Source organism: Fusarium tjaetaba, assembly GCF_013396195.1.
Source record: "Fusarium tjaetaba strain NRRL 66243 chromosome Unknown NRRL66243_c0000177, whole genome shotgun sequence".
Classification (NCBI taxonomy): Eukaryota; Fungi; Ascomycota; class Sordariomycetes; order Hypocreales; family Nectriaceae; genus Fusarium; species Fusarium tjaetaba.
This window is the reverse complement of record NW_023501373.1, coordinates 1-26,710: the sequence shown is the minus strand read 5'-3', so window position 1 is coordinate 26,710 and position 26,710 is coordinate 1. Positions and strand designations below refer to the sequence as shown.

Sequence of the window (26,710 nt, the reverse complement as noted above, 5' to 3'; positions counted from 1 at the left end):
AATCTGAGACACCCGGAGCCCAAGAAGTCACCGTTCCCATCGAAGTTCGTCCCAACAAGATGGAACCCAATCATTCAACACCATTCTTCATCTGGTGGTCCCAGAGCCACGTTTTCATGCCGTCTTGGAATCACTAAGCCTTGGTTCCTGAACTTAGGCGGCCGTGCCCATCCAGAAGATCTTACTTTGCATGTCTCACGGTTCGCGGGCACGGATGATCATCACAAGCTCACAGGTAGCATCACGAAATGTAACATGGAATTCTGCACGTTGGACTCTAGGGTATCATTACGAGAGACAATGACGTCAGACCTCTCAAAAGTTCCCAGACCCTTGTAACATTTCCCCAACCTCGTTTACGGTCGTTCCCCGACTTTCAGATTCATAATCTTTACAAATACACATCAATTGAATCCATTCAGCCTGTAACGTATAGCCAGGTCGGTTATTCCATGACATAAATTACATCTCTCGAGCTGCAAAAACTAGCTTGTCAACTTGATTGGAGGGGCTGTGAAGCTGTCACCCGTCGCATAACTACCGCTTACCACCAGCCTTGTCTCGGCCAATCCCTCGGCGGGATACGGCTGTTGAACCTGTAGAAACCCCATGGACGTGCAAACAGCCTGTTATCCCCCGCACGACGATCCCAATCCAGACTCGCACAACCATGTCGAGACAGAGTTCGCTAAGATTACCCGACCCAGGCGCACCAATTACACTCGCGCGGAAAACCTGGGGAAGCTTCTTAGCTCCAAAACTTCCCCAGGATCGCGGCTCAATGGCAAGTTCCTGGACGGACGATGACAGCCGCACCAGTCATTGAACTTGAAAGCTGATCAGACGAGACCCTGAGATCCTTTAATTGGAGAGGGGTTCTGTTGGTGGAAGTTATGTGGGTTGTCCCGCGAGAGAACAGAGATCGTCGGTTTTTCTATAAAGCTTGGGGGTTTTCGCTCTTTCTTGCTAGGCCAGTCTCCACCTTGATCATCCGCAATCATGTTCTTCAAGGCTGTCGTTGCTGCTCTCATCCCACTCGCCCTTGCGACCAAAGGCAAGGGTCCCGACAAGGATGGCAAATACTGGATCAAGGGAGACGGCATCAAAGCCGCTTTCATACCCTATGGCGCCTCCATCACCAATCTTCTGATCGACGACCAGTACGGTATCTCCCGAGATATCGTCGCTGGCTTCGATAATGCTACGCACTATAGCATTGACGAGTCTCACCCCCATCTTGGCGGTGTTCCCGGAAGATACGCCAACCGTATTCGCAACAGCACGTTCGAGATTGACGGCAAGAAGTATCACGTCACGCCCAACGACAACCCTACGCCTGAGTCTCCCAAGGGCGCTGACACGCTCCACGGCGGACCTGATGGCTGGGACTACCGCAACTTCACTGTTGTGTCGTACACCGACTCCAGCATCACCTTCTCCATCGTTGACCCTGATGGAAAGGAGGGTTTCCCCGGAGAAGTTGTCTCCTACGTCACCTATACCCTGACTGGCATGGACTGGGATTTCAAGATTGTTGCTCTCGCGACCACCAAGAAGACCCCCATCATGCTTACCAGCCATACGTACTGGAACCTCGACGGCTTCTCCAACAACGAGACAAGCACCATTTCCAACCATACTCTTTACATGCCCTACGGTGGCCAGCGTGTTGCGACCGATAACATTCTTATCCCCACTGGTGATATCATTCCCAACAAGAAGGGATCTGTGAATGATTTCTGGAGCAAGCCTAAGATGATTGGTGACCAAGCCAACAACAAGGATCTGGAGAACAACTGCGGTTTCAACTGCACAGGATATGGTTAGTATTCCATTTCACACGATCCATAACATCGCTAACTAGTCTCAGACACTTGCTACAGCGTCAACCGCGGCCAGCTCGGCAACTTTGACTGGCGAACTGAGGGTCCCGTGGCCACCATCTCCTCTGCCTGGTCTGGCATCCAGCTCGACATCTACACTGACCAAGACGCTTTCCAATTCTACAGCTGCACTCAGCAGAAGGGCACCATGCCTCTCAAGAAGACTCAGGGTCTCAAGGATAACAAGGACTTCCCCCGAATTATCCCCAAGTATGGATGCATGGTTGTTGAGGTTCAGGACTACATTGATGGCATCAACAACCCTGAGTGGCAGAGACTTGAGAAGCAACTCTATGAGCCTGGTGGCAACCCTTATGTTCTTCAGGCCAAGTACCGCTTCAGCCTGAAGGGCAAGGAGTAGACTATAGATGTAGGGTCTGGTAGTTGAAGTAATTGATAATATTTGAGCGGCTTACTGTTTGTGAAATGAAGCGATAATTGAAGTATGAAAGTGATGCGTTATGATATTCCAATACCGCTCCTGAGCATCACCATAGAAGGTTTATATCAGAAGAGCACAAATACCCATACTCTCCATCGATTGCCTTGCACTCCAAACTCTACTCGGATTTCGCCGGCGTTGCTTCCAAGCATTTTGCATCACACTATAAACCGTACCACAATTTGTGAAGCCCGCCTCAGCATGGTCCATAAGCTTCGTTAACAAATTGTCAAAGTACTGCTCATTGGGAGGAAGCGCCATGCAACCCGCAACGCACAGAGGCCATGGTGTTGCTCTTAGGGATATATGTGGAGGCAGGTTGTCAAAAACCTCGACGACTCGTGATACAGCACCGTGAGGATCTGGTGAAGTGATGTTGTGCTCGGAGGCAACAGTGTAAAGCTGCACGAGTGCCGCAGTCGCGAAGAGGTGGGTTACCGAGGGGTTGGTTGGCGTTAACTGTTGGGGCTGATTAGCGACAATTCGCTTGCAGTCTTGTGGAAGGATAGAGACCATTGATCCATCGTCTAATGCCTCGTCTATTCCGCTATGTATGCGTTTCTCCAGGTCATCAATGGCGATTTGCAAAGCCCCACTGTCCATTGTTATAGCCTTCGAATCCAGGGACATCATGTCACCGATCGCAATCATGATGCAGTTTGAGCAACCCATGACTCTCGACATATCAATATTTCCAGTGTTGAGCCAATCATGATATGGTAGTCTCGGTGCAATCCCCGTTGCTAGAGGCGCAAGTATATCTATCCAGACAAGGTTCGACAGAATGAACTTTTGCGCAGTGTTCATGCCCCGCTGGAAGTCGAAATCCGGGCTCGAAGGATTGCATGCATCGAAATCGAAGTCGGAGGATGTCAGGTCCTGGATGACCGAGACGAGGGCATTGAAGTGGGCTTGCCAATTGTTTGTACCGCCTTGAAAGACCTATGCAGTGTTAGAGTACACTCAGGTATGTGTATGCTGTGGGATTACCTCGAAGGAGATCAAGAACATCCCGCCTGCAAGGAACTTGAGCCATTCCTCAATGTTGTCAGCAGAAGCTCCAACGTCTCGGTGGCGAACGACCTGTCGAAGTTCCTGAAGCGCTTTGGTATGGTATTGCAACAGTTCGTCTTCTTGATTTTCCGTATGATAGGGTGAGAAGGTATGTTGATGGAAGGCAGAAAGGGTCAGAGCCGCATTCCGAAGAGGCGCATCTAATCGATGGTCAGAGTGAACATCTCCGCGAGGGGCATCTCATACTTCTCTCCAGAAGGAAGAACAGCCATCCTCTGCCTCCTTGATCTGGCGCATCAACATAGAAAGCATACTGAATGGGAAAGATATAGTCGAGGTAGTGTACCAAGTACTGCGCCTCGCGAAAGATGGTGTTTGTAGTTGATGTGCCGACTGGTGCTGGACTTTGAGTAATTTTGCCTCGGGGTCGAGAAGTGGCTTTGGCTCGTGAAACCTGTGCTGCTTGAGCCGTGGACCGAGCAAGTTGTCTGTTCTGAATTGTCTTGACGCGTCGGAAATTCTCCTTGACAGCAACTTTGATCCGCCGAAGCTCTTGTTGCAGCAACTGATCATTGCTCATCCATTCTGGTGGATCGAGATCATATCCATGGCATGTAATGCTCCGCGTACTACACTCTTTGCATTCAGGGGATGACTCGTCACATCTTCTGTGTCGAATGCGACATGTCCAGCAGCCCCTGCGTCCTCGGGGCATGATCTGCTGATGTGAATGTCAAGCTCGGAATTGAGCATGCAAGATGGGAAATCAAGCGAGGGCAGAAGAAGTGGACCAGGAGTGCTTTAATGGTCTGTTCAGTGGAGTGACTAAACCATTTCAGGGCCTAAGTTGCGCTGAAGCGCTAAATCTAGTGCTGTTCATCGAGACAACCACAAAAGATAACGAGCTGGGCCTGTCGTACCAAACAACGGTATCTTTTAGAACAACCAATTACGGCTATTCCTTGAGACAAAGAGTGGTTTATGTCGGCAAGGTTTACTTTTAATTGTAATCAGTCAATGGGGTTCCGATCGTCGGAGGTCAGTGCCTCCTGTTGGTCCAGTTGCTGAACTAAGGCCTAAAGACGAAGACCCAGTGGAATGACGCAGATGGCTCTTATCTCATACAAGTGAACCGACGAAGTTTATTGAATACCGACAGTAAGCTATGTGTTTCAGAATGGAACTATGTGTCAACCTCCGTACCAAGAATAATAGCAGAGCCTCAGGCCACATTGCAAGAGAAGGGCCTGCCAACACTGCCTCCGTTGAATTTGGCTATCTGTGATCATGTCAGCTATCGTAAAATGGGAACTGATGTTCGGCACACTTACGATCTGGTCAATGCTGGCATATGTGCCGGCAATAAACACAAAGAAACCGACGATAAAGACAATACAGTTGCATGCAGCACGCTTGACATTGTGTTTGTCGTACCAATTGCCCTCCTTAAGGAGGAAGAACCACATAATGGGAGGGATCCAGAACGAGAAGCCCGAAATGAAGAGGGCAGCACAGATTCCTAAAAGCTCGGAGAAAAATGGGATAGCTTCTGCGATAACCCACGAAAGGAAGATCACAAAAGCAACGACGGCCAACCAAGTGATCCAGCCCTTGCGGGTATTGATGAACCGTGTAATAGAATTCTTGTAAAGTCGACCGTGAATAAACCTGCAAGCGACCGTGGCGTTTATAGAGCCTGAGATGTAGATGACAGGCAAGGCAATGCCGAACGCGACTTTCGACACTAATGGGCTGGCGGATAACAAGGCGGGGGACTGAACTTCCTGACCAACGAAGGCATAGATGACTGATCCTGTGATTGTATACAAAACGATTTCGGTAAGGCCTAGAGTGACGATGGATTTCGTGAAATCGGCTGGGGTATGCATTTCGGACATGAAGGAGAATTGGGCTGCAGCGAATGCATACGAGAAGACGATATTGGAGACCGCTGTGAGTGCTTGCGTGAAGCTAAGGTCGTCTTGTGGCCACGCTGACCAGGTAGAAGACGAGAAACCACCTGGAGCATCTGACCTCTGAATCCCAGTGGCGATCATGGTGATACCGATCGCGAGGATGATAGAGATGAAGTCGATGTAACCAAGGATCGCAATCTCAGTGAAGGATGGTGGGATCGCAAGCACCATAAGAATAACAGCAGAGATGACCCCAAAAGCGAGGGTACACACGCTGCTACCAGTAATCTTGACCAATGCAATAGTGCCGGTTAAGCAGTGAGAGCCGGTAGCCAAGATCAACAGTCCCAAGAAAACAACAGCGAACAGCTTATCTCCAAAGCCTCCTATCAACAGCCGACCGGCATCGACATAATGATCAACGTCAGGGTATTTCAGCTTGACAAGACCAACCATGTAACTAGCATACATAGCAATCAAGCTGATTCCGATGCAGGATATAACACCGGCGACCATTCCGAGGGTAGCGAAAGCTCCGGGGAGACTTAGACTACCGAGGGCAATGGCTTGAACGATGAGAACAACTGTAAGACGCTTCCAACCTAGGCGGTGGAAATGGGCTGTGCCTTGGAGAGTCTTTTCTTTCTCGAGGTCGGTTTGGAACATCTGGGCTGTGGCTTCGCTGAAGGAGGCTTGACGGTGGATGCCATCTTGTTTTTCGCCCGCGACGATGATGCCGGAGTCGTTTGTGGTTTTGGGATGACTCATTGTAAAAAAACACAGAAGCTATCAAGAGAGATGATTTAATGGGAAGAATGTTGAAGAAGTTACCTGACCTGGGGAGGATGATGCCCATTATATCCTCAACAAGCCAAGCCTATCCAATCCCTTGGATCGATAACCCCGTGGGGAAGAGCATCAACGTGCGTGAGATCCACGCGATAAGAGTTTTCCGATCATGTCATCAGTTAGACTTGGGAATTGCCGAGTGCGATGACTGGTTGACGAATTCCCAGTTTGAGAACCAATTCCCAGTTTGAGTGGGTTATCGAACAACCGAGCGTGGGCCCTTAAGCCATTGCTTTCCGACCCATTGTTTAGCGGGTTATGATATGAAGGGCGGGATAGTTAGTGCGTGCTTGCTGCTGTAGGGCGCGGTTTGAACGAATATCGGGTATGATGCTCAAGGAGAAATGTTGACTCTGCCTTGTATATGAGACGCATGACATACTTGACAGTATAGATACAAATTTGTCAATGGATTCGTAAACCAGACAAGAATGCTTTACCTTCTTCACCTTCAGTCAACTACCTGATATCCCGGACAATGAAATGATATCCACCCTCTCCATTATGAGGAATCTATTACTAATAATCTGCAACTTTAATTCCGCACCGAGATCAACTACGCTCGGAGATGGGGAAACTGGGGACCATTCGCATCTACTGCTTCATGCCATCTATTTGAAAGCTGTAGAAGCAGTAGTAAAGGTGAGGTCCGCTGTAATACATATATATCTTATGAACTTCTTTTCGCCGTGCGGGGCCCCGCGATGATACTTGCCACATAATGCGGATCCAGCGTAGCTAGTAGACTTCGACTGATTTCTGGTTTGATGAACGACTCACCGTTGACTCTTGTTAACGGAAATGAGTTGCATGCTCAGGCGCAGACGAATGATGCTTACCCGGTCTTGTTATCGGTTTTGGTTGATAAGTATCAAAGGATTCAGTGGCCTCTATCATTGGTTATTGGCACAAGACATAGTTTCGTTTTCAGGTAGATGCAGACTTCTGTCACTTTAATTGACTATTAATAAAGACAGCAATAAAGCTAAACGACAATAAGAGATGGGGAATTGTATAGAGGATGAGCATTGCTAATTTGCTCTATTTCTTTGTGTTATAAGATACTTTCTACTTCCTGTACGTTTCGTTGATGTTCCGGGTAGGACGGATATTTCTGTGATTATTTCCAGTCGGGCTTGCAACTTGGCCAATAAGAGCACTTTTACATGCAATTCATCTCGCTTCACTGACGACTCTAGGCTTAGCCCGTGGACTACAGAGGAACTATTGGCATTAGCTCACTATTCCACGCGTACTCCTAGGTATTTCCTATTCCCGATTTCCTTTATCCATAGACAAATTTTTTCTCTCTTTTGTCTCATTCCTTTCCAACTAATTACTTAATTTATTTTCACGGCTTCAAGCCACTAGATCTGCCAAGATGCGATTTTGCGCGTTGGTGTTGACCATCTTTCTTGGTGCTGCTTCAGCGGGTCCTTGCCGACCCTCTAGCGCCGAGAGCAGTTCTGAACTTATTAGTGTGACGACAATCGAATCGCTCTCCTCAACTTTCGCAGCGACTGTGTTAACTGACGCGACAACGACTGCTATCACATCTATCGTCGAGACTACGACAGAATCAAGCGCGGCTGCTACCACTACTACTGCTGCTAGCACGTGCAATGCACCAGCAGCCCTGACATGCTGCCAGACTGTTGGAACCTCAAGTAACCCCGTGATCAGCCTTCTTCTGGGGTTGCTTGGTATTGTGGTTCAAGATCCCAACACTGTCCTCGGAGCAACATGTATGTGCTGCCTTACTGTTTTTCCGTTTTGTGGTCTAATATTTCCTTTTAGGCTCATCTATTACTGATCCCGCGGCTTGTCAACAAGGCACAGCAGTTTGCTGTAATGATAACAGCCATGTAAGTATTTCCCCCCTAATGATGTCTACAAAATGATATTGACTCGTGTTACTACAGGGCGGCCTTATTTCTATCGGTTGTTCGCGAGTTTAGGGATATACTACGATCTGTTTGATAAACATATAGATTGATTCATTGTGTAAAATGACTGTATTGCTTATTACTTAATGGACCCTTCTTAAAAGCTAGACGTGTAATGGCATAGCACCATAAGCAGCATTAATATATATAAATAATTTAAAGTGTGATAAGATATTACTTAATTTTGTACCTCTAAATATGACTGGCCTGGACAGATGTCTGGAATCACTTTCGAGTTTTAACTTATCAGGGTCGCAACAACACCAGGTACAAGCGGGAAACTACAGTCTAGAAGGCAGGGCAAGCCCGGTGAATTGTAGCCAAGACCACATTATATAACCTGTTCAGCCGTCGCCACGCAACAGTATTAATTAGAACTCACCTTGAGTGCATATTGTCTCTTACAACATCTTAGTATAGGTTAGTTAAACACTGTCTCATAATGGATCGCTTGGTTAGTATTCTAGCTGTGTTGGCCAATCTGTAATCAATAATCTGCGACTTTAAGTCCGTACAAACGTCAGACACCCTCGAAAATGGAGAACATTGGGGATTCATTTTAGAGCCTGAGCAGGGGAACTGATAGCCGAGTCGAGGTAGCACTGAGAATGCTAATTAGATCTCTGTTATCTTCTCCTTTCGGTATATTACTAGGCTTGGTCGAGATCGAAGATAAGGTTTTACCCAGCAATGCAAATCAGATCTGATGGCATCGGGCAGAACATGGCTAGTATCGCGCGAGTACTAAAGGAGCTACTGTTCATGCCGTAAGTAAGTTCTTGCTCAGGGCAGTTCCTGAATTTCCCCGGCATTGGCCTAGCTTCGCGGGTATCACTCCGGCTAAGGTGTCACTTGTTTCTCTCTAAGTCAAGTGGCTTGGTCGCTTCCGTACTGTGCAGATCCCATGGCAGAGAAACATGTCTTAGATGTTGTTTACTGACTGCTAGTTATATCCAGATAAACTGAGACAATACTTGCAGAAGAGTGCTTCCTATACAAATATTGCTGGACTTAGATTACGTTAATCTATATGTACAAATAGGTCCCTTCAGTCTCTAGACAGAGTTGAGCATTCTAAGTGACCTAGAAATATCAATTAGAAGAGCCCAGACCTCACTCAAGGCTCTCCCCCACTAGGTGATGTTGCATTCCTTGGATGGGTTGATTGCAATTGAGGCTTGTGGCTGAGATCTTATCACCACCCAGAACTTGCCCTTACATAGGCCAGCCATACAAAGACATCTGCAACTTACTAACCCAAACTGTAGTACAGAGTAGAAGATGTCATTTGCTGCTGTGAAAAAGACATTGCCGAGCTAGCCGAAGCTCAAATTGCCCAGTACGCCTGTTGCCAAGCTCAATGCGGTGATATCATCTCTCAGCCACAAGCCTCATCTGCGACCGGGTCGGGCGCTGAACACGGTCTCGAATCATTTCGTAAGATTCGAAATCGCACTAAATAGCTGACCGAAAGTTTCCCGCATCCATACTGTCGATCAAAACCTAAAATAAAGTAACTTCTGCTGGTGGTACCTCATGATAAAGACTGGACGTCACTCTCAAGTCTCGTAACCTTCCAGACTGGTCTCTGACATGTTCATTTACATTTTATTCTTTAATTTTCGTCACTACAGCCAATTGATAATCTTTACTTTTTTCTTTACCCTCCTTGGTCATGTCGCTTCGGCGCATGATGCCCTTATGGGCCCTGGCCTTGTTAGGCACGGTATCCGATGCAAAATTGGAACCACGGGATGTCAAGACGCAGCCCATCGAGATCATTGACGGATCATCTACGCAGTATGACACTTTGACAAGGTATGAGATGTAGGGATTTCTCATCGGCTTTCTTAAGCTAATGTCTGTAGTACATTTCTCATGCGAACTGATGCTACATACACTGCCACTGACCCCGTTTATGGATATGGTGAACCAAACACTACGTACAACATTCCGCTGGCGGATCAGCAGCCATCATGTGGAACTGTCATGGTGGAGAGCCATGTGACTATACTATCATCGACTGATCGTATAATATCCGTGCCTGAAACAACGACTCTGCCTACCCAAAATCCATGCGATATAGTAACCGTGATCGTCAGAATGCAAGGCTACAGGAAAGGCGATACAACGAATCCTATTTCCCAAGCCCAGGTCAAGGTTTTACTTCCTTCCGAGAGCGAAAGCTCTCCTCCAGCCGGGACAGAAAGCTCTTTAGGTGGCTCTGCCGTTTCTTCGGATCCTACAGCAACTGGACAAGGCACTGCTGCCAGCATCATGCAGACTTCTTCTCAGGACGACTCTACGAGCACTTCAGATCCTGCAGTGCAGTGGACTACAATCACTACTCAAGGAACTGGCACTGGTCCTATGACCATCACGCAATCTCCAACTAGACCTGGTGAGACAGGAACCGTGTTGGTTATGGCGGCTATGACCTCGGATACCCCAATTGACTATACAACAATCACCAGCACCGGCACCGACACTGGTACTTACACTGTCACCGAGAGCCCTTCAGGATCTGGTCCTGGTACAGTGGTGATCGTGGTGCCGAGCCCGGTAGCTCGCTACGTTACCGTGACATCCTATGATAGCTCGGTTACAGCTGTAGTCACGAGTACAATGACTCCCAGTGCTCCTGGCGCAACTGGTACTGTTGTTGTCTACGATCCATACGAATGGGTGACTACCACGTCTTATGATGATGTTGCTCCATCTGACCATACAACGTCTATGTGGCCTTCTGCATCTGATCATGTAGGCACGGTAGTCGTGTATAGGGCATACAGATGGGTGACAGTGAGTTCCTATGATGCAACTATCACAGCCGCATCTACACAGACTATATCCCCGAGCTCCCCAGACCAGACGGGTACGGTCCTGATATACCAGCCAGATCCATGGTTTACAATTACTTCCTATGGAGGTGTCACGGCGGCATCAACGACCACTGAATATCCAACCGCCCCAGGCGCAACAGGCAATGTTATTATTTACAAGCCACACCAACTGACAACCATCACCTCTTACGACTCAGCGGTTACAGCAGCATCCACCACCACCATGTCGCCATCTTCTGAAGCAGAGACAGTCACTGTTATGGTGTACAAGCCTTGTCAGTGGACGACAGTCACGTCTTATGGGGATTTCACAGCTGCAGCTACATCTACCATATCTGCAACAGCTCCGGATGCAACAGGCACCGTTATCGTGTATCAGCCTGATCAGTGGGTGACTGTCACTTCTTTTGGACAATATGCCGCTGCGTCTACATCTACAATTTCTCCCTCCATGCCTGGTCAAACAGGTACAGTGGTGGTCTACAATTCACAGCCATATTCGACTTTTACTTCTTATGGAGATGTCTCGACCGAGACCACATACACCTCGCCGCCTCCTGCTCCTGGCCAGACAGGCATTGTTATGGTCTTGATGCAACAGCCATATACGACTGTCACTTCATACGGAGGCGTTACGGCCGAGTCTACGACTACTATAACCCCATCGAGTCCAGGCCAAACGGGTACCGTGGTGGTATTTGATCCGCAGATGTACGTAACTACGACCTATTATGGACGCGTCACAGCTGCTACAACAACAACTGAGAGTGGCCTTGGCTCTGACCCGACCCTGACCGTTGTGGTTGATCTCCCTCAGCCTTACACGACGGTTACTTCGTATGGAGGCGTTTCGGCTGAATCGACAACCACCATAAGTCCAACTAGTCCAGGCCAAACGGGTACTGTCGTGATCTTTGATCCGCAGATGTACACAACTACGACCTACTATGGAAGGGTTACAGCGGCTACTACAACAACTGAGAACGGTAACGGGCCGAACCCGACTCTCACAGTTGTGGTTGATTTACCCCAGCCTTATACGACAATCACCAGCTATGGCTCTTTTTCCGCAGCCAACACTGTGACATATCCACCTTCTGTTCCTGGCGAGGACGGTACTGTAGAAGTCGATCTTCCGATGCCTTATACAACCGTCACCAACCACAGAGATAGTCTGACTGCTGCTTCAACTATAACACACCCATTCAATGCTCAAGCAAAGTTTGCCACTGTTGAGGTTGATGTGCCTCAGTCCTACACGACACTCACAAGCTACATCCCAGGCCTGGCAGGCCCAGCATCTACGACCTTACCAGTAGATAATCCAGACGATGTGATGACTGTCATCGTCAATCTTCCGCAGCCGTATACAACCATTACAACCTTTGTTGACAGTATAACTGCGCCTCTGACTACAACATACCAACCTGCTAGCGCTGGGGATCCTGTCACTGTTATGATTGAGAGTCCGCAGGTCTATATAACCCTTACGACCTATGTCGACAGCCTAACTGCACCAGTGACTACGACATATCGGCCTGCTAGTCCTGGTGACCCGGTTACAGTTGTCGTTGAGGACCCTCAGGCCTATGTAACCGTCACGACCTATGTCGACAGTCTGACTGCACCTCTCACAACAACAAACCGACCCGCCAAGCCTGGTGACCCTGCTACTGTCGTCATTGAGAGCCCTCAGGTCTACGTAACGGTCACAACGTACGTTGACAGTTTGACTGCCCCTGTAACTACGACAAACCGACCAGCGAACCCGGGGGATCCTATTACTGTTATCATTGAAGATCCTCAGGCATACACAACAGTCACAACATATGTTGACAGTTTGACTGCACCTGTGACTACGACAAACAGACCAGCTAATCCAGGGGACCCCGCCACTGTCGTCGTCGAGAGTCCTCAAGCATACATAACCACCACAACATATATTGACAGCCTGACTGCACCACTGACAATAACAAACAGGCCGGCTAATCCCGGTGATCCTGCTACTGTCGTCATTGAGAGCCCCCAGGCATACACTACAGTCACGACCTATGTTAATGGTCTTACTGCACCTCTGACCACGACAAACCGACCGGCTAATCCAGGTGATCCCGCCACCGTTGTCGTCGAGAGTCCTCAGCGGTATACGACTATGACGACTTATGGCACTTGGTCTGCACCTTTTACTACAACGCTATCACCTGCCAATCCCGGGGATCCTGCCACAGTCGTTGTAGAGAGTCCTCAGGGATACACAACTGTCACGACCTATGTTGACAGTCTGACTGCACCTGTAACCACGACCAACCAGCCGGCCAATCCAGGGGATCCTGCTACTGTTGTCGTCGAGATTCCCAAGCGGTACACAACTGTGACCAGCTATGGTTCCTACACCGCAGCTGTGACAAGCACCTTAGCACCGGCATCTCAAGGTGATGTCAATACTGTTGTAGTAGGACTGCCCCAGTCCTATACAACCGTGACTAGCTATGGAAGCTTTACGCAAGTACGAACAACAACAATGGCACCAGCATATCAAGGCGGCGTAGCCACTGTTATTGTTCAAGAGCTCCAGCCCTACACCACCGTCACAAGCTGGGGAGCCTTCTCAACAGTTGGCACCACTACCTATTCACCAATTTCTCAGGGCGGCACTGCAACTGTTGTTATTCAAGAGCCTCAGCCTTATACGACCATCACAAGCTATGGTGCCTTCTCAGCAGTTCAAACCACTACCTATCCGCCAGGCTCTCCGGGTGCTACAGGAACTGTCGTCGTTCAGAACCCCCAGCCTTACACAACCGTCACAAGCTGGGGATCCTTCTCGACAGTCAGCACCGCTACCTATCCCCCAAACTCTCCAGGTGGTACTGGTACTGTGGTTATTCAAGAGCCTCAGCCTTATACAACTACCACAACCTGGGGTACCTTCTCAACAGCTCATACCACTACCTATTCGCCAGCCTCGCCAGGTGCTACTGGGACTGTCGTGGTTCAAAACCCACAGCCTTATACAACCGTCACAAGCTGGGGGACCTACTCAACAGTTAGCACCACTACCTATTCGCCAATCTCTCAGGGCGGCACTGCAACTGTCGTTGTTCAACAACCCCAGTCCTATACGACCGTCACAAGCTATGGTACCTACTCAACCGACGGTACAACGACCTTGGCACCCGCCTCCCCTGGCGGCACTGCTACAGTTGTTATGCAGAAACCCCAACCTTACACCACTGTGACTACTTATGCTACCACAATATCAACCATGAGCACGTCAACTGGAACTCCGGCTGTCGCTGGGCAGACTGGTACTGTGGTGGTCGTTGCTCCTGCAGTCGGTACAAAGGCTGCAGATCAAACATGCGATAACGCCGGTTTGGAATACGCCATCTACACCAACTCGTTCTACAACGCTGATCCACCAAACTACTCTGCCCTCAACATTACCTATTTTGCAACAGCTTCACCGACCTTTACTGGTGTCACGAAATCAATAGGTATCACAGAACCAGGTGGAGTCAAATCAGGAAACTCAGGCCCTGCACAGGCTATTTATCCTGGTTCGCCAAGTCAAACATGGCAATACAAGGCCGTTAACCACCGGGCATTCTTATATGCGCCTATCAATGGTACTTACTCTGTGGTGGTCCCGTACTCTGACGAGGTTACACTGGTTTGGTTCGGCAGCAAGGCCTTGTCGACATGGTCGAAAGCACGTTCGAGTGCAGATCTGGCGCAAAACTACTCATGGGGACCTTCTAGCTCTCAGACCTTCAAGATCCAGCTCACAGCAGGCACTTACACGCCATTCCGAGTTTTCTGGGCCAATGCGCAGGGAGATTATTCTATGATAGTCACTGTCACAGCTCCAGACGGTACTGTTATTGTTGATGGCTCTGGGTCATCAAGCAAATACTTTGTTAGATATGCTTGTGATTCTACTACACCTTCTTATCCTGCATTTGGAAGTGGCGGTTAATCCTGTCACTCACTGACTTTCACTCTCTTACGAAGTTTTCCTTTTTATTCTCTTGTATAAGTAGTTGGATACAAAATGATCTTGAAGCTATTGGCCTTATAAACCTCTTGATGTATTAAGTCCAATTTCCTTTGGCTTTCCTCTTGACCTCCACTAGCCCGAGCGGGGAACCGACAGCGGAGTCAGTACTGAGAATGCTAATTGGGCGATCAGATATGCCTAAGACTTTATTATGGAGACACACTGGGAAGGAAGCTCGGAATTCAGATGGGGTCGAGTCAGACGAGTCCTGTACTGTACTATAAAAATTGATCTCAGTAGAGAGACCACCCTGAATATCGCAACACATTTAAATCCCTCTCGTCTCTTCAACTCTGACTGACTTTTCCTTTCTTCCAACATTTCATCATCAGTCTTTTGCCTCCCAACACAATGGCCAAAACATTATTCGTCAACGGCCGGATCCTGTCCAAGACAGTGACGGGCCTCAACGGCAACGCCTACTTCTCAGACTGCATGCTCATCCAAGACGAAAAGATCGCCGCAGTCGGGTCTCGCGATGAGATCTCCCAGAATCTAGGTTCAGACATCCAGATTCGCGATCTTGATCAGCGTGTTGCTCTTCCCAGTTTCATCGATGGTCACATGCATCTCCTCCTCCTCGGCCAATCACTCCGAAAGCTTGATCTGTCGCGATGCACTTCACTTGAGGACATCCGATCATGTATCCAAAAATACGCTGCTGAAAACCCAGACACACCAACTATTCTTTGCACAGGATGGAGGCATCACATGACGCCTGGTGGAGTTACAGCCGCGATGCTGGATGATCTTGATCCACGGCCTATTTTCGTCGATTCGGGCTCTTTACACTCTTGCTGGTGTAATACTGCGGCTTTGAAGGAGCTTGAGGTTGATGATATGCCAGATCCAGCTGGTGGCAAGATTTATCGTGATGCAGATGGAAAGCCATCTGGTCTTTTGGATGAAGGCGCCATGATGTCAATCAGTGAGTGCAACCTAATATGATCACTTTAGATCGAGCGACTAACAACACTGCAAAGTTTGGCCATTCCAAGCAAAGTCATCCCCCAAGCATGAACGAATAGAGGCGATTCGCGCGGCCGTGAAAGAGTATAACGCAGCTGGCTACACCGGCGCAGTCGAAATGGCCATGGACGAAGAAGCTTGGGACGCTCTCGTGACGCTCAAAGAAACAGAACCGAATCTTCCACTACGACTAGCAGCTTATTGGCTTATCAAACCAACTGCCAACCTCGAGAAAAACTTAAAACAAGTGCAGCGCGCCATCGAGCTGAGCAAGCAGTACAACTCGACAACAAGTCCTGATCTTCGACTTGTCGGAATCAAGGTCATCACCGACGGTATTGTCGACGCATGCACTGCCTACCTCTCTGAGCCGTATGCCACTGCTGGAAACCCGCCACCTATTTGGGAGCCTGAGTTCCTTGACCCCGTTGTCAAAGAGGCTGATGCTGGTGGCTTACAAGTTGCCTTACACGCTATCGGCGACGGTGCTGTCAGAATGGCCATCGATGCTATTGAGAAGCACGCTACCCCAGGTCGAAGGCACAGAATCGAGCACTTGGAGCTCGTTTCTCCAGAAGACGCCAAGAGGCTTGGAAAACTTGGTTTAACAGCATCCATCCAACCAATCCACTCAGATCCAACAGCCTTAACAGCATGGCCTGAACTCCTTGGAGAAGAGCGATATGGAAGAGCGTTTGCTTATCGAGAGTTCGCTGATGCAGGTGCCTTGATGGCGATTGGTACTGATAGCCCTACGGCACCGTGGTCGCCTATGCCTAATTTCCATGTCGCTATCAACAGGCAGTCCTCCAAGAATCCGGAGAACCCTAAGGTAGTACACGAGCATTTTCGGTTAGGTTTGTGTGAGACTTTTGTCGCGGCTACAGAAGGTGCAGCGCGAAGTGTGTTTGCTGAAGACCGTGTTGGAAGCTTGACACCTGGAAAACTGGCTGACTTTATTGTTGTTGATATGGAGTGGGATCCTAAGACGTTGCTGAAAGCTGAGGTGAAGGAGACTTGGTTCGGAGGATCTCGGGTATTTTGATCAGGAATTCTGTTTCCAGAAAATGTTTCTAAGCCTCTATTCATTCGTAGTTTCATAATGTACGGACATGTCATCATCCGTAATTTGCCTAGTACCTTGACCCTACTGACAAACCTGCTCTATCTGATCAGCTTGTTTTGAACAGCCTATGCACGTGAAGCCTACCCAACAGCTTCTCAACCCATCGCTCATACGATCAAAGACTTCTTATCTTCCAGCAATCGACTACACAAGATCAAAATGCTTCCGACCAATACAGTCAACCCAGCCCAGACCCAAGCGGCTGTATACCCCATGCTTCTTCGCAATGCCCCTCCAACAGGTGGACCAAACAACAGCGCGACCGACATGACCGAGAAGGCCATACCAAATCTTGTCCCAATTCTCCGAGGATCACTAGTAAGTCTGACAAAGATGGTCGGCTGCAGCGCGAAGAAGGATCCCGTGAAGAAGCCCTGGCTGATGACGGTAACAAGCAATCGTGGAGTTGTAGTTGCTGAGATGAGACATAAGCTTGTAGTGGCGAGCAAGACTGCTGCACTGATGATAGTGTTCATGGGCCCAAGACTTTGAGCAAGAAAAGCTGGTAGAATTCGTCCAAAGATTGAGCTACTGTTGAGAATAGCCAGCAGGTTTCCTGCAAGATCGGCCGATGCAATTTTGTTGTCCAGGGCGTAGCTTTGTACGTAGACGAAAGGGGTATACATTCCAAGAAAGACGGAGAAACAGCCAGCCACGAAAAGGACGTACGGCCAGTCTGTGAAAGCCGACTTGTCAAGAAGTTGCCTGCGCTGAGACGACGCGTTCGGGTTTGGCCCTGACCTCAACACGAGGTTCGAAAATGCCAGAAGAACAAGTAGTAGCAGAGCCATAGCCCTCGTCGCCCATGGCAAGCTTGTCTGAGCATTGAGCTCCCGAACCATGATGGGGAGAAGAACACTGGGAATTGCGTCAGAAGAGATTAGTCTCTATAAGTGCTATTGACTTACCCTCCGAGTCCACTACCGCAAGCCGCAAGTCCATTCACCAATGGCAATTTCGTAGTAAACCATAGTGAAGTAATAGCAACACTCAAGATCGATAGACAGCCAGCACCAATGCCAATCATAAGACCTTGAGTGAGAAGATACTGCCAGTACTTTTGACTCAGGCTTTGAAGTACAGTGCCGATGACAATGAAGGTAGAACCGACGCCCAGAAGGTGTCGAAAGTAACCGGAATCATAGATCGGGCCAACTATTAAGCCTGAAAATACCATCAAAAATGTCTGTAGAGAGCCAATGATTGAGATCTGAAATGGCGTATGACTCGACAATTGATCGCGTTCATAGATGGTCTGGAAGCTTCCAAAGCTTGCAATCAGCCCTGCAAGTTGTCAGTATCTATCTCGCGTGTATTGGTGATATTACTTACCCCAAGTACAAAAGTAGAGACAAAACGAGCCCGCGACTTGCAGCCACGCGATCAGTCCGCCATTTGGAACAGGCTTGGGCGCTGCATCATCGACCGAAAAGCTGCTTTCGACGATAGGGCTATCATCGGCTGTATCTTTCGTAGACTCCATTGCTGGTCAAAAGCATTGATGAAAAGCCTTGACTTACAAGCTGAACAACATACCTAATTGAAGGGAAGATAGGCCGAGATACAACCGCCATGCTTATCAATCTCTATTTCTCTGACAACGCATTTGCTAGGATAACCTAATCTGGCACGTTTCCCGCTTTCCTAATGTGGTGATAGGGCCACGGCACTTCTCCCCACAGTGGATCTCGATGAAAAAGATAAAACTCAACATCAGCAGATCAAGGCGCAATGCAATGTCTGTGCCACTCCTGAACGCGTATTCGAGTATTTGTAATATTCACATGAAGAAGAATATTTATCCCACTCACCACGAGTTCCTTGGCCACTATGGATGGAACCTTTGCATAATTTTCGCATGTCATTCTTCCAACTTGGTGAAACATCCGAGGACTGCCTAGCTAGGAAGGTGATATTGGAAATTTCTTGCTCTCGATTAAGCATCCCGGGGCATACCGCGACTAAGGCGGTGATGCGGCGAAGCAGGCAAGATTGAGTTTATGTGGGATTAGTGCCGGCATGGCATGATGCATGCATGGCCAAGAATGGTAATTCCTTACGACGGGACGCTGCAGGGAGGATATCGCTGTAGATGTTGTACGGAGATAGTGATTTTTGTGAGGATGGTATTGGGGGGTTTGGCAAAGGTACCTTGGGGGTCGAGAAATGATCACTTCAACTCACCTACTAAGATTGATGAAGAAGAAACAGTTCAAGATTCGAAGTCGTAATCGGGATCTAGCGATGAGAGAATAAATAAGAAAGACAACTTCGAAATCACCAATACTACACGGAATTGAGCGCGATGGAATGCAAAGTCTAATGTATTGAACAGGAAAACAAATAATCTACAACTAAAATCTACCCTACATCCTATCGAGACTTTACAAAGTAGGAGTCCAAGTACTCTTCCCAAGCCCCGTCCTCGAAAGTGCCAACATACCCGACATACATATCCGGCCGAACAATCACAATAGCCGAGTCCTCGTTCTTGACCCAATCAGCAGTGAAGTCCTGGTCACCATCCCTGTTTTGATGACAGCCAACATGGCCATGAGTCGACCCATTGGGCAGGATAGTATAAACGGGAGCCGACACGGAGATCGCCGGAAGTCGTTTTCCGATAGCCAAGACGATAAAATCCCCATAAGGCACATTCTCATAGAGTCGCGAAGTTTTGCCGGAAGGTTCTGTCATTTCCACATCCGGACAGCGATATCCAGGTTTCCAGATACCAAGTTCCGCCCCCTGGACAAGTGGAGTGGCGAACTCGCTGTAGTTAACACCCATGCCTTGCTACGTTAGAATGTGACATGTAACGGTGATGGTGAACGTACCTGTGATAAAGCCGGCATTTCGTTCGATTGTGGAGACGTATTTCTTGGCTGTATGTATGGTGTCCCTGACTAGTGCTGCAGCCACTCCGATGACTTGAGCGGCTGTGGACCTCCGCTCGATGTCGTAGCTGCGCAGGATGTCGTCTCTTGCTTGGCTGGTGAGGTTGGATGGGCGTGCGAGTGCTGAGAGACGCCAGGCTAGGGCGAAGGCATCGGAGACACCCGTGTTTAAGCCTTGGCCGCCGTTGACGGAATGGACGTGAGCAGCGTCTCCGGCTAGGATGATTCTTCCGTGGCCTTCTTTGGAGATGAACGTTCCAGCAAGTCGTTCCTTGACTGAGAATTGATTAGCAGATGGGAAGCAGAACTATCGGGAAACATACCATGGAATGTGCTGAACCATTCAGTCTTTGTAAACTCTACTCGATAAGGAGCGAGATGTTCTTTGATGGACTCTTCAGCCAGCTGTTGCGTGATCTCTCCCTTGAGCAAAACATAGAATCGAGACATTCCTCGCTCTCTAGGGATCCAAGCAACTCGTGACTCTCCATCGAGCTCAAACGTGATAATCTCAGGACAAACCGGGAAATCAGTGTCCAAGAAGGTATCAAGAACAGCCCAGGTCATCTCAGGCTTAGTACCCGTAAAACTGATACCAAGCGTGTTTCTGACAAAGGATCGTGCACCGTCCGCTCCAACAACATATTTGCTGCGGACCTTTCGACCCGAACTAGTCATGATGGCGACAGAGTCTTCGTCTTCAGTGATGCTGATAACATGCTCGTTGTAGCTAACTGCATCGCCGAGACGCTTGCGCATGACCTGTTCAACGACAGGTTGTCCGATCATGAGAAAGTTCTTGTGAAAGGCATGCTCGATACCAACCCACCAAGCGTTCTGACGAGACTTGAAATCGCCCGCTTTGAAAGTAGAGCTCGCTGTGACTGTCAGACTAGAACTCTGAAAAGCTGTGAGGGCTCCTTACTGTTGCATTTGAGACCATCGGGTAGAAGCTCATCGAGGATGCCAGCAACCTCGAAGTACTGCTGAGTACGAGCATTGAGTGCATCAGCACGGCCAAGCTCTAAACTACAAGGCTTCTCATCTGTACAGTTGTCAGAGTTTCTTCTCATTCAACTCAGGCGGCAATGTAACTTACCCAGAACCCGGACTGAGATGCCCAATGGTTGAAGAAGAAGGGCAACAAAGAGTCCAGTGGGACCGCCACCAACGATAGTAACATCAACTTGCTCCATGATTTCGAGTGAATGTGAATGATTATGTTCTGAAAGCCTAACTTTTGGAGTTCTTAATATTTCACTTCTATGTAATTGGCGGGAAAGCCCAAGATAAATCACCAAATTCAACCGCCATCCAAGCTCTCCATCGACCTACCTATCTCGGCATCGTCAAACCGCCTCATCAATTCAAGGATACCAAATCAAATGTCTCATCTGAACAACCATATCCGAGCTTCTGTTACACCATCAAAGGCCCGAAGAATCACTCAACACCGGGGAACTTTAACTTGGCCGGGTGGGATATAGCCGAACGGGATAACCGCGCGGGATGCCGATCATCACCACGGACCGTTCCCCCCATGCGAAAATCCAAGTTTTTAGCCCCAGCTACTCGTGAATGAGGAAATACAATGACGAAAAGTGTGGCTTGGCTTCCAGATTGATACCTTCTACTCTAGGATTTCACATCCGTGCAAGCTGACAGGGTGGCCGTCACAATTTTATGAGCTTCCTGATGAAGCGATTTTGTGTCATGCCTTTTGGTTCGGATTAGGCGATGTGTGACGAGGGTGATTGTTTTGCCACGCAATTGGGTAATTGTACGATGGCCCACTGCTGAGACGACTCGGTGTTTTTCGCAAATTGTCTTAGTAAACCGACAATGAGACTATGGTGGATGAGTATGTAACTTGTAGTTCACATGTTGATAGGAGATAGTAGACTGCAAGATTTATATCCTCTTATCTCCCTGATGTATCATTCACCTCATCAAGTTCAACAGTCACTCTCATTTCCATACAAACGAACACTTATCAGCGATTACTACTCTTTTACTTTACCATGGCTGTATCCAGTCTTCGTCCCGTGATCCCCTTCCCTTTTGGGACTGTTGATCGCAATGTCTCTGCTGAACCATTGACTACCGCAGTCGATAGGGCGGCTCTTGAGACATCAAGCAAAATCCTCGATATTATCGGAAGGTATCGTATGAAGCAAGACGACAACCTTCACTCGCATTCCGATGAGTCAACTCTCAAATTCATCGCTCTAATCTACACACACGTCAAAGCCGGCAAGCCAGTTCCTATGTGCCTACCAGCTTTCCCCTTCAAGTCGCCAAACTCAACATCGAAGACATTGGGAAAGCTTCCTGATAAGGGAGAGGAAATTGCTCTTGCTCACCTCAACGGACTTTGCAGCGCTATTGGCGACGTATATGCGCCTGGTGCTAGACTCACTATCATCTCCGATGGATTAGTATATAATGGTGAGTGGCCTTTTTGATAGTAGCGTAGGACTCGAGCTGATCATAGCAGACCTTCTTGGTGTCCCAGATAGAGATGTATGGGCATACGGCGAGACTCTTCGCTCCATGGCAGCAGAGAAAGAATTTCACAACATTTCCTTCGCGCGTCTTCGCGATCTTGTTGAGATAGATCTACCGAAAGACCTCGAGGAAATGACTTATGTTGCCAACGCATCTAACTTTCGACGCGCACTCCTCAACACCTTCAGCAAGCCAGGATGGAGCTGGGATGACGTTCGTCAATCAGATGATCAGTGCATGACTTATCGTGGCTACATCAAGTTTCTTCAAACAGACTTGGAAACAGTTTATCCGGTTGATGAGAACAGGAGCAAGTCAAAGTATAAGAGAGGCATTGAGTATATTGCGAAGCAGATGATGGCTCGCGGAGATGTAAGTAACGGACTGTGATGGACGAAACAAGTTGTGTACTGACGTCTTAGGCCTTTGCCAATGCTGTTCGACAAAAGTATCCTGATCATGTTCGCCTATCAATCCATCCCTCAACTGGGGCGGTCAAGCTGTCTATCAGCCTATTGCCAACGGAGCAACTCCACACTACGCCGTGGCATTGCAGCGTTGCTTACAGCCTGGACGGTACCATCAGAACCGGCATGCGATCTGAATTCGACAACGACGAGAGTCTCGAACTAATTTACGACAAAGGAAGACCCTCGCATTTTCGAGAGAAGTCACCACTTCTATCATGGGCAGAGGACAAGGGCGGCATTGTGGTCGATCCTATGTACCCCGCTGGCCTGATCATTCGTCCTGCCAATGGAGCTGGCTCCCTGACACTCGACGATATCGACACGAAGAAAGTCCGTGCTCTGTCGGAGATCAACTCACCTGTTGTTCTGAAGGGATTCGTCAAGAAGCCTAACCGCGACCGTTTCATTGATTTCAGCCACCGATTCGGAACGCCTTTACCCTGGAAGTTCGGCCTTCTGCTTGAAGTCAAGGATCGAGGACAGGATGCTCGAGGTCTGAACAATGTGCTTTCAGCAGAGCCTATGCCGTTCCACTATGATGGCTTGTTCAAGGTTGTCAAGCAGACTGATGAGAATGGAAATGAGAAGACTGTTTCGACTCCTCCCCAGTAAGTACCGTTTCTGACGGTAAGATTCAACGACTGACTCCGTGACTAGGTTCCAACTCTTCCAAGGCGCCACCTCCTCACCAAGGGATACCGGCTTCACCCTTTTCTCGTCCTCAACCCTATTCTTCAAGTATCCCCCGTCATGGCTCAAGAAGGATATCTCAAAGCTCACCTGGAGCGTATCAACCTCAGCATTCGACAACACTGTTCTGAGAGGTCTACCTCTAGCTATCGACCATCCTACGACTGGCAAGCCATGCCTTCGATACCATGAGCCTTGGCCCCAGTCGAAGACGCGATTCGATGCTTCGGATGTGACGATTGACGGGCTTGAGCCGTCGGAGAGCGCTGCCATTTGCGAAACTATCGACTCGGTCCTGTATGATCGCCGGGTTGCGCTGTACTATGCATGGGATAAGGGCGATATCTTGGTTAGCGATAACATCTTGATGATGCATACCAGGAGTGATTTCACTGCAGGCGTTGATCGTGAGCTGTGGCGAATTCACTTTGACTAGTGCTGTTATCTTTTGGGTCGGCGGTTTGATTATGTTTTTGGTTTGTCAATTTGAAGGTTTCATATAGATTGTTTCTGCAATAGACTGTTTCTGTTACTTAAACCCCATTGGTTTACGGTTTGACTATCCCTTATCTCAGTGTATCTAGTAGCGGATCCATCCGGAAATCCCGTGCGGAGATATCTCGGTCGGCATCCACTTCCGACTCGGATAGACTACCGACCAAACCTTATGACTTACTATAATAAGGATGCGATCGCGGGGTAGCCCTGTTCATGATAACCTCAACATCCTCAATCATCATGGTCGAAGTCAAGCAATACCATCTCCTGCCAACGGATCTCATTCCGAACTCACCAAGACCGCTTCTGCACTACAAGAATGTCTTAGCCAAGCGCCCGAATAGCTCCAAGTGCGACCCCGCCGAGGTCTGGGACATGTTTACCAAGAACGGATGGGATGTTCAATGGATATTCCGATACCCAAACACGCAACTGTCGCATTTTCACTCTGAGGCTCACGAGTGCATGGCTGTTCTCTCGGGCACTGCAACCATCCGCTTTGGAGTCGGTGATACCTCTGAGGATCTACAAGAGAATACATACGGATCAGCTTGGGAAAAAGGCGGGATTGTGTTGGAAGCCGAGGCAGGAGATGTCTTTGTCATTCCAGCTGGTGTAGCGCACAAGACTCACAACACCAAGCCGGCAGCTGAGTTCAAGCTGCTGTCGCCGGGCGTTGGACATGGCATTGAGGCTGATAACCCGAAGGAAGCGTTGTCTGAGATTGAGCTGGATGGCTATACTATGATGGGGGCGTATAATGGTGGTGAATGGGACTTTGTGAAGAGTGGAGGAGACTATGGCAAGTCATGGAAGGTTCCTAAACCGCAGAGGGATCCTGTGTTTGGGGAGGCAGAGGAAGGACTTCTCAGGACTTGGCCTGGAGGGGATACCGAGGTTGATTTGGAGATTGTGCAGGTGGAGAACAGAGAGTACAAGTCAAAGATATAGCTCGTCGCTCTGCCAATGGTGGAATAGGATCAGTCATGAGACATCGTTAGTTTCACAGCTCTAGAGTCTTTGTAAGACAGTTGTGATGTCACGAGGCAACGGAAGGTAGACAGTTTTATTTAAGATTGATTCAGTAACGTACGTATGAACATAACAGAAAAGGAACGATCCAGTCACTCCCCAACACTTGTCATATCATAATCCATCTATCTCGTATTCGCGTATTATAATTAGAAAGGGAGAATCCATCATCCCTTAGTCCTGGACACCAGTAGGGGTGTTGCAGAGGATGCCTTGGTCAAGCTGTGACGGTCAGTAATTAGTCAACTGAATGGATTGGCTAGACTTACGATAGGAAGAACACAACATCGAGCTCGCTGGCCAATGGCAGAGCAAACAGCACTGAAGTCAGTGGCGTTGGCAGGGGTAGAGGGAGCTAGGTACGTTAGACTAAGCTTCACTGAGGACATGTCTCTACTCACGGTTTCCGCAGTCAAGGTCCGCAACTCCAAGGACATCAGTAGCACAGCATTGAGAAGTGCCATAGAGACCAGAGCAAGGGATATAAGCCTGGCGCTTCTCCTCAGTGGGGAGAGCAGAGACGGCAGTAGCCAGGAGGGTAACGATAGCGAGTGAGAACTGCATGATGAATAGAGTGAATGAGTAGATGGTAGTATGATATGAAGCTTGGGATTGTGGATGCAGACTCCAAACAGATCCGTCAACAATCCCCATATTTATACAAAATCTAAATTATAGATCCCATAAAATCATTAAGATCATCGTCAGTAAAACTAAATAACCTCAACGTCATTATCTCACAACAAATCTCCAATGAATACCACGTTTAAAGCCGTTGACGTTTCCGATGGCGATATCCCTGGCCTATATCATCTACATATTGACTTGAAACCGGTTGTAGCGTTACAACGGCCCGGCCGTTTCCAGCTCTGCAGGGATCTAACGCATAAACGTGTCGCGACGATCGCTCGATCAATTGGCGCTGCTGATTCGCTGGCCCGTCGGAGCAAACACTCAAAGGAATACCCGACTGCCGACCGTTAATCTTGCAAGGCTAGCTTGAGGCGAATTTGGAAACAGGTTGGTCGCTGGGCCGATGTCATGACTTGTTGGAGGAAGACAATTGGTCGGATTGGTTCCTGTGAGGCCTCATTGGTGTACGGCAAAGTTCCAAGACCGTTATTGATCATCCCTTTGATCTTCCTATCAGCTTCTTCAGCTAAAGTTTGTTGGGGCTGGCGTAACGACGTGGCAAATCATGAATGTGCAGATTGTTTCTCATACTGTTCCTGCAGAAAGTGGACCATCCGCGCCGAGAAACTTGATCCGGCTTCCGACCCTGGTAAGTGAGCATAAACTTGATTAACATTAGATATCCGAAACTTATATCCGATCGGATTATATAGGTGGCTTGACTTAGGTAGCGGATTAAGGCTCCCGAATTAGATAATGACATCAACCATCATGATGATCTGATAGATATCGTGGCTAGGGGAGGAAAGAAAGCTCAGGACCTTAGCCCTAAATGATGAAAATCTTTAGATAAATTTAGCGTAAGCTTAGAGGACTCTTTACTAAGTTTATTTTGACACCTTATATCAGTTCGGTATTTTCTTGCCCCCGAGGC

The 26,710-nt window shown here is 48.4% G+C and overlaps 11 protein-coding genes across 11 annotated transcripts; 6 read left to right on the top strand and 5 right to left on the bottom strand.

Moving 5' to 3' along the window:
• Positions 1 to 999: 999 nt before the first annotated feature.
• Positions 1,000 to 2,244, top strand: FTJAE_8247 (aldose 1-epimerase; the record flags this gene model as incomplete). The annotated part of the gene is made up of 2 exons (XM_037355043.1): positions 1,000 to 1,822; positions 1,871 to 2,244. The coding sequence occupies 2 exons, from the start codon at positions 1,000 to 1,002 to the stop codon at positions 2,242 to 2,244; spliced, it is 1,197 nt and encodes a 398-aa protein (XP_037204640.1).
• A 146-nt stretch (positions 2,245 to 2,390) lies between these two features.
• FTJAE_8246 (C6 zink-finger PRO1A) lies at positions 2,391 to 4,054 on the bottom strand (the record flags this gene model as incomplete). The annotated part of the gene is made up of 4 exons (XM_037355042.1): positions 2,391 to 2,443; positions 2,502 to 3,267; positions 3,316 to 3,539; positions 3,586 to 4,054. 4 exons carry the CDS (start codon positions 4,052 to 4,054, stop codon positions 2,391 to 2,393), a joined length of 1,512 nt encoding a protein of 503 aa, XP_037204639.1.
• A 507-nt stretch (positions 4,055 to 4,561) lies between these two features.
• On the bottom strand, positions 4,562 to 6,023 carry FTJAE_8245 (amino acid transporter; the record flags this gene model as incomplete). The annotated part of the gene is made up of 2 exons (XM_037355041.1): positions 4,562 to 4,618; positions 4,671 to 6,023. 2 exons carry the CDS (start codon positions 6,021 to 6,023, stop codon positions 4,562 to 4,564), a joined length of 1,410 nt encoding a protein of 469 aa, XP_037204638.1.
• A 1,462-nt stretch (positions 6,024 to 7,485) lies between these two features.
• Positions 7,486 to 8,062, top strand: FTJAE_8244 (fungal hydrophobin; the record flags this gene model as incomplete). Its single annotated transcript, XM_037355040.1, has 3 exons — positions 7,486 to 7,849; positions 7,902 to 7,969; positions 8,027 to 8,062. 3 exons carry the CDS (start codon positions 7,486 to 7,488, stop codon positions 8,060 to 8,062), a joined length of 468 nt encoding a protein of 155 aa, XP_037204637.1.
• A 1,681-nt stretch (positions 8,063 to 9,743) lies between these two features.
• On the top strand, positions 9,744 to 14,872 carry FTJAE_8243 (agglutinin 2; the record flags this gene model as incomplete). The annotated part of the gene is made up of 2 exons (XM_037355039.1): positions 9,744 to 9,868; positions 9,919 to 14,872. The coding sequence occupies 2 exons, from the start codon at positions 9,744 to 9,746 to the stop codon at positions 14,870 to 14,872; spliced, it is 5,079 nt and encodes a 1,692-aa protein (XP_037204636.1).
• Positions 14,873 to 15,304: 432 nt separating this feature from the next.
• Positions 15,305 to 16,967, top strand: FTJAE_8242 (amidohydrolase ytcJ-like; the record flags this gene model as incomplete). Its single annotated transcript, XM_037355038.1, has 2 exons — positions 15,305 to 15,881; positions 15,937 to 16,967. 2 exons carry the CDS (start codon positions 15,305 to 15,307, stop codon positions 16,965 to 16,967), a joined length of 1,608 nt encoding a protein of 535 aa, XP_037204635.1.
• Positions 16,968 to 17,155: 188 nt separating this feature from the next.
• Positions 17,156 to 18,531, bottom strand: FTJAE_8241 (riboflavin transporter MCH5; the record flags this gene model as incomplete). Its single annotated transcript, XM_037355037.1, has 3 exons — positions 17,156 to 17,906; positions 17,957 to 18,332; positions 18,381 to 18,531. The coding sequence occupies 3 exons, from the start codon at positions 18,529 to 18,531 to the stop codon at positions 17,156 to 17,158; spliced, it is 1,278 nt and encodes a 425-aa protein (XP_037204634.1).
• An 890-nt stretch (positions 18,532 to 19,421) lies between these two features.
• On the bottom strand, positions 19,422 to 21,141 carry FTJAE_8240 (phenol 2-monooxygenase; the record flags this gene model as incomplete). Its single annotated transcript, XM_037355036.1, has 5 exons — positions 19,422 to 19,840; positions 19,886 to 20,221; positions 20,269 to 20,823; positions 20,871 to 20,990; positions 21,045 to 21,141. 5 exons carry the CDS (start codon positions 21,139 to 21,141, stop codon positions 19,422 to 19,424), a joined length of 1,527 nt encoding a protein of 508 aa, XP_037204633.1.
• Positions 21,142 to 21,966: 825 nt separating this feature from the next.
• Positions 21,967 to 24,049, top strand: FTJAE_8239 (taurine catabolism dioxygenase; the record flags this gene model as incomplete). The annotated part of the gene is made up of 4 exons (XM_037355034.1): positions 21,967 to 22,393; positions 22,443 to 22,825; positions 22,876 to 23,531; positions 23,581 to 24,049. 4 exons carry the CDS (start codon positions 21,967 to 21,969, stop codon positions 24,047 to 24,049), a joined length of 1,935 nt encoding a protein of 644 aa, XP_037204632.1.
• A 302-nt stretch (positions 24,050 to 24,351) lies between these two features.
• Positions 24,352 to 25,062, top strand: FTJAE_8238 (cupin 1; the record flags this gene model as incomplete). The annotated part of the gene is made up of 1 exon (XM_037355033.1): positions 24,352 to 25,062. One exon carries the CDS (start codon positions 24,352 to 24,354, stop codon positions 25,060 to 25,062), a length of 711 nt encoding a protein of 236 aa, XP_037204631.1.
• A 255-nt stretch (positions 25,063 to 25,317) lies between these two features.
• On the bottom strand, positions 25,318 to 25,707 carry FTJAE_8237 (fungal hydrophobin; the record flags this gene model as incomplete). Its single annotated transcript, XM_037355032.1, has 3 exons — positions 25,318 to 25,365; positions 25,413 to 25,498; positions 25,545 to 25,707. The coding sequence occupies 3 exons, from the start codon at positions 25,705 to 25,707 to the stop codon at positions 25,318 to 25,320; spliced, it is 297 nt and encodes a 98-aa protein (XP_037204630.1).
• Between the last annotated feature and the right edge of the window lie 1,003 nt (positions 25,708 to 26,710).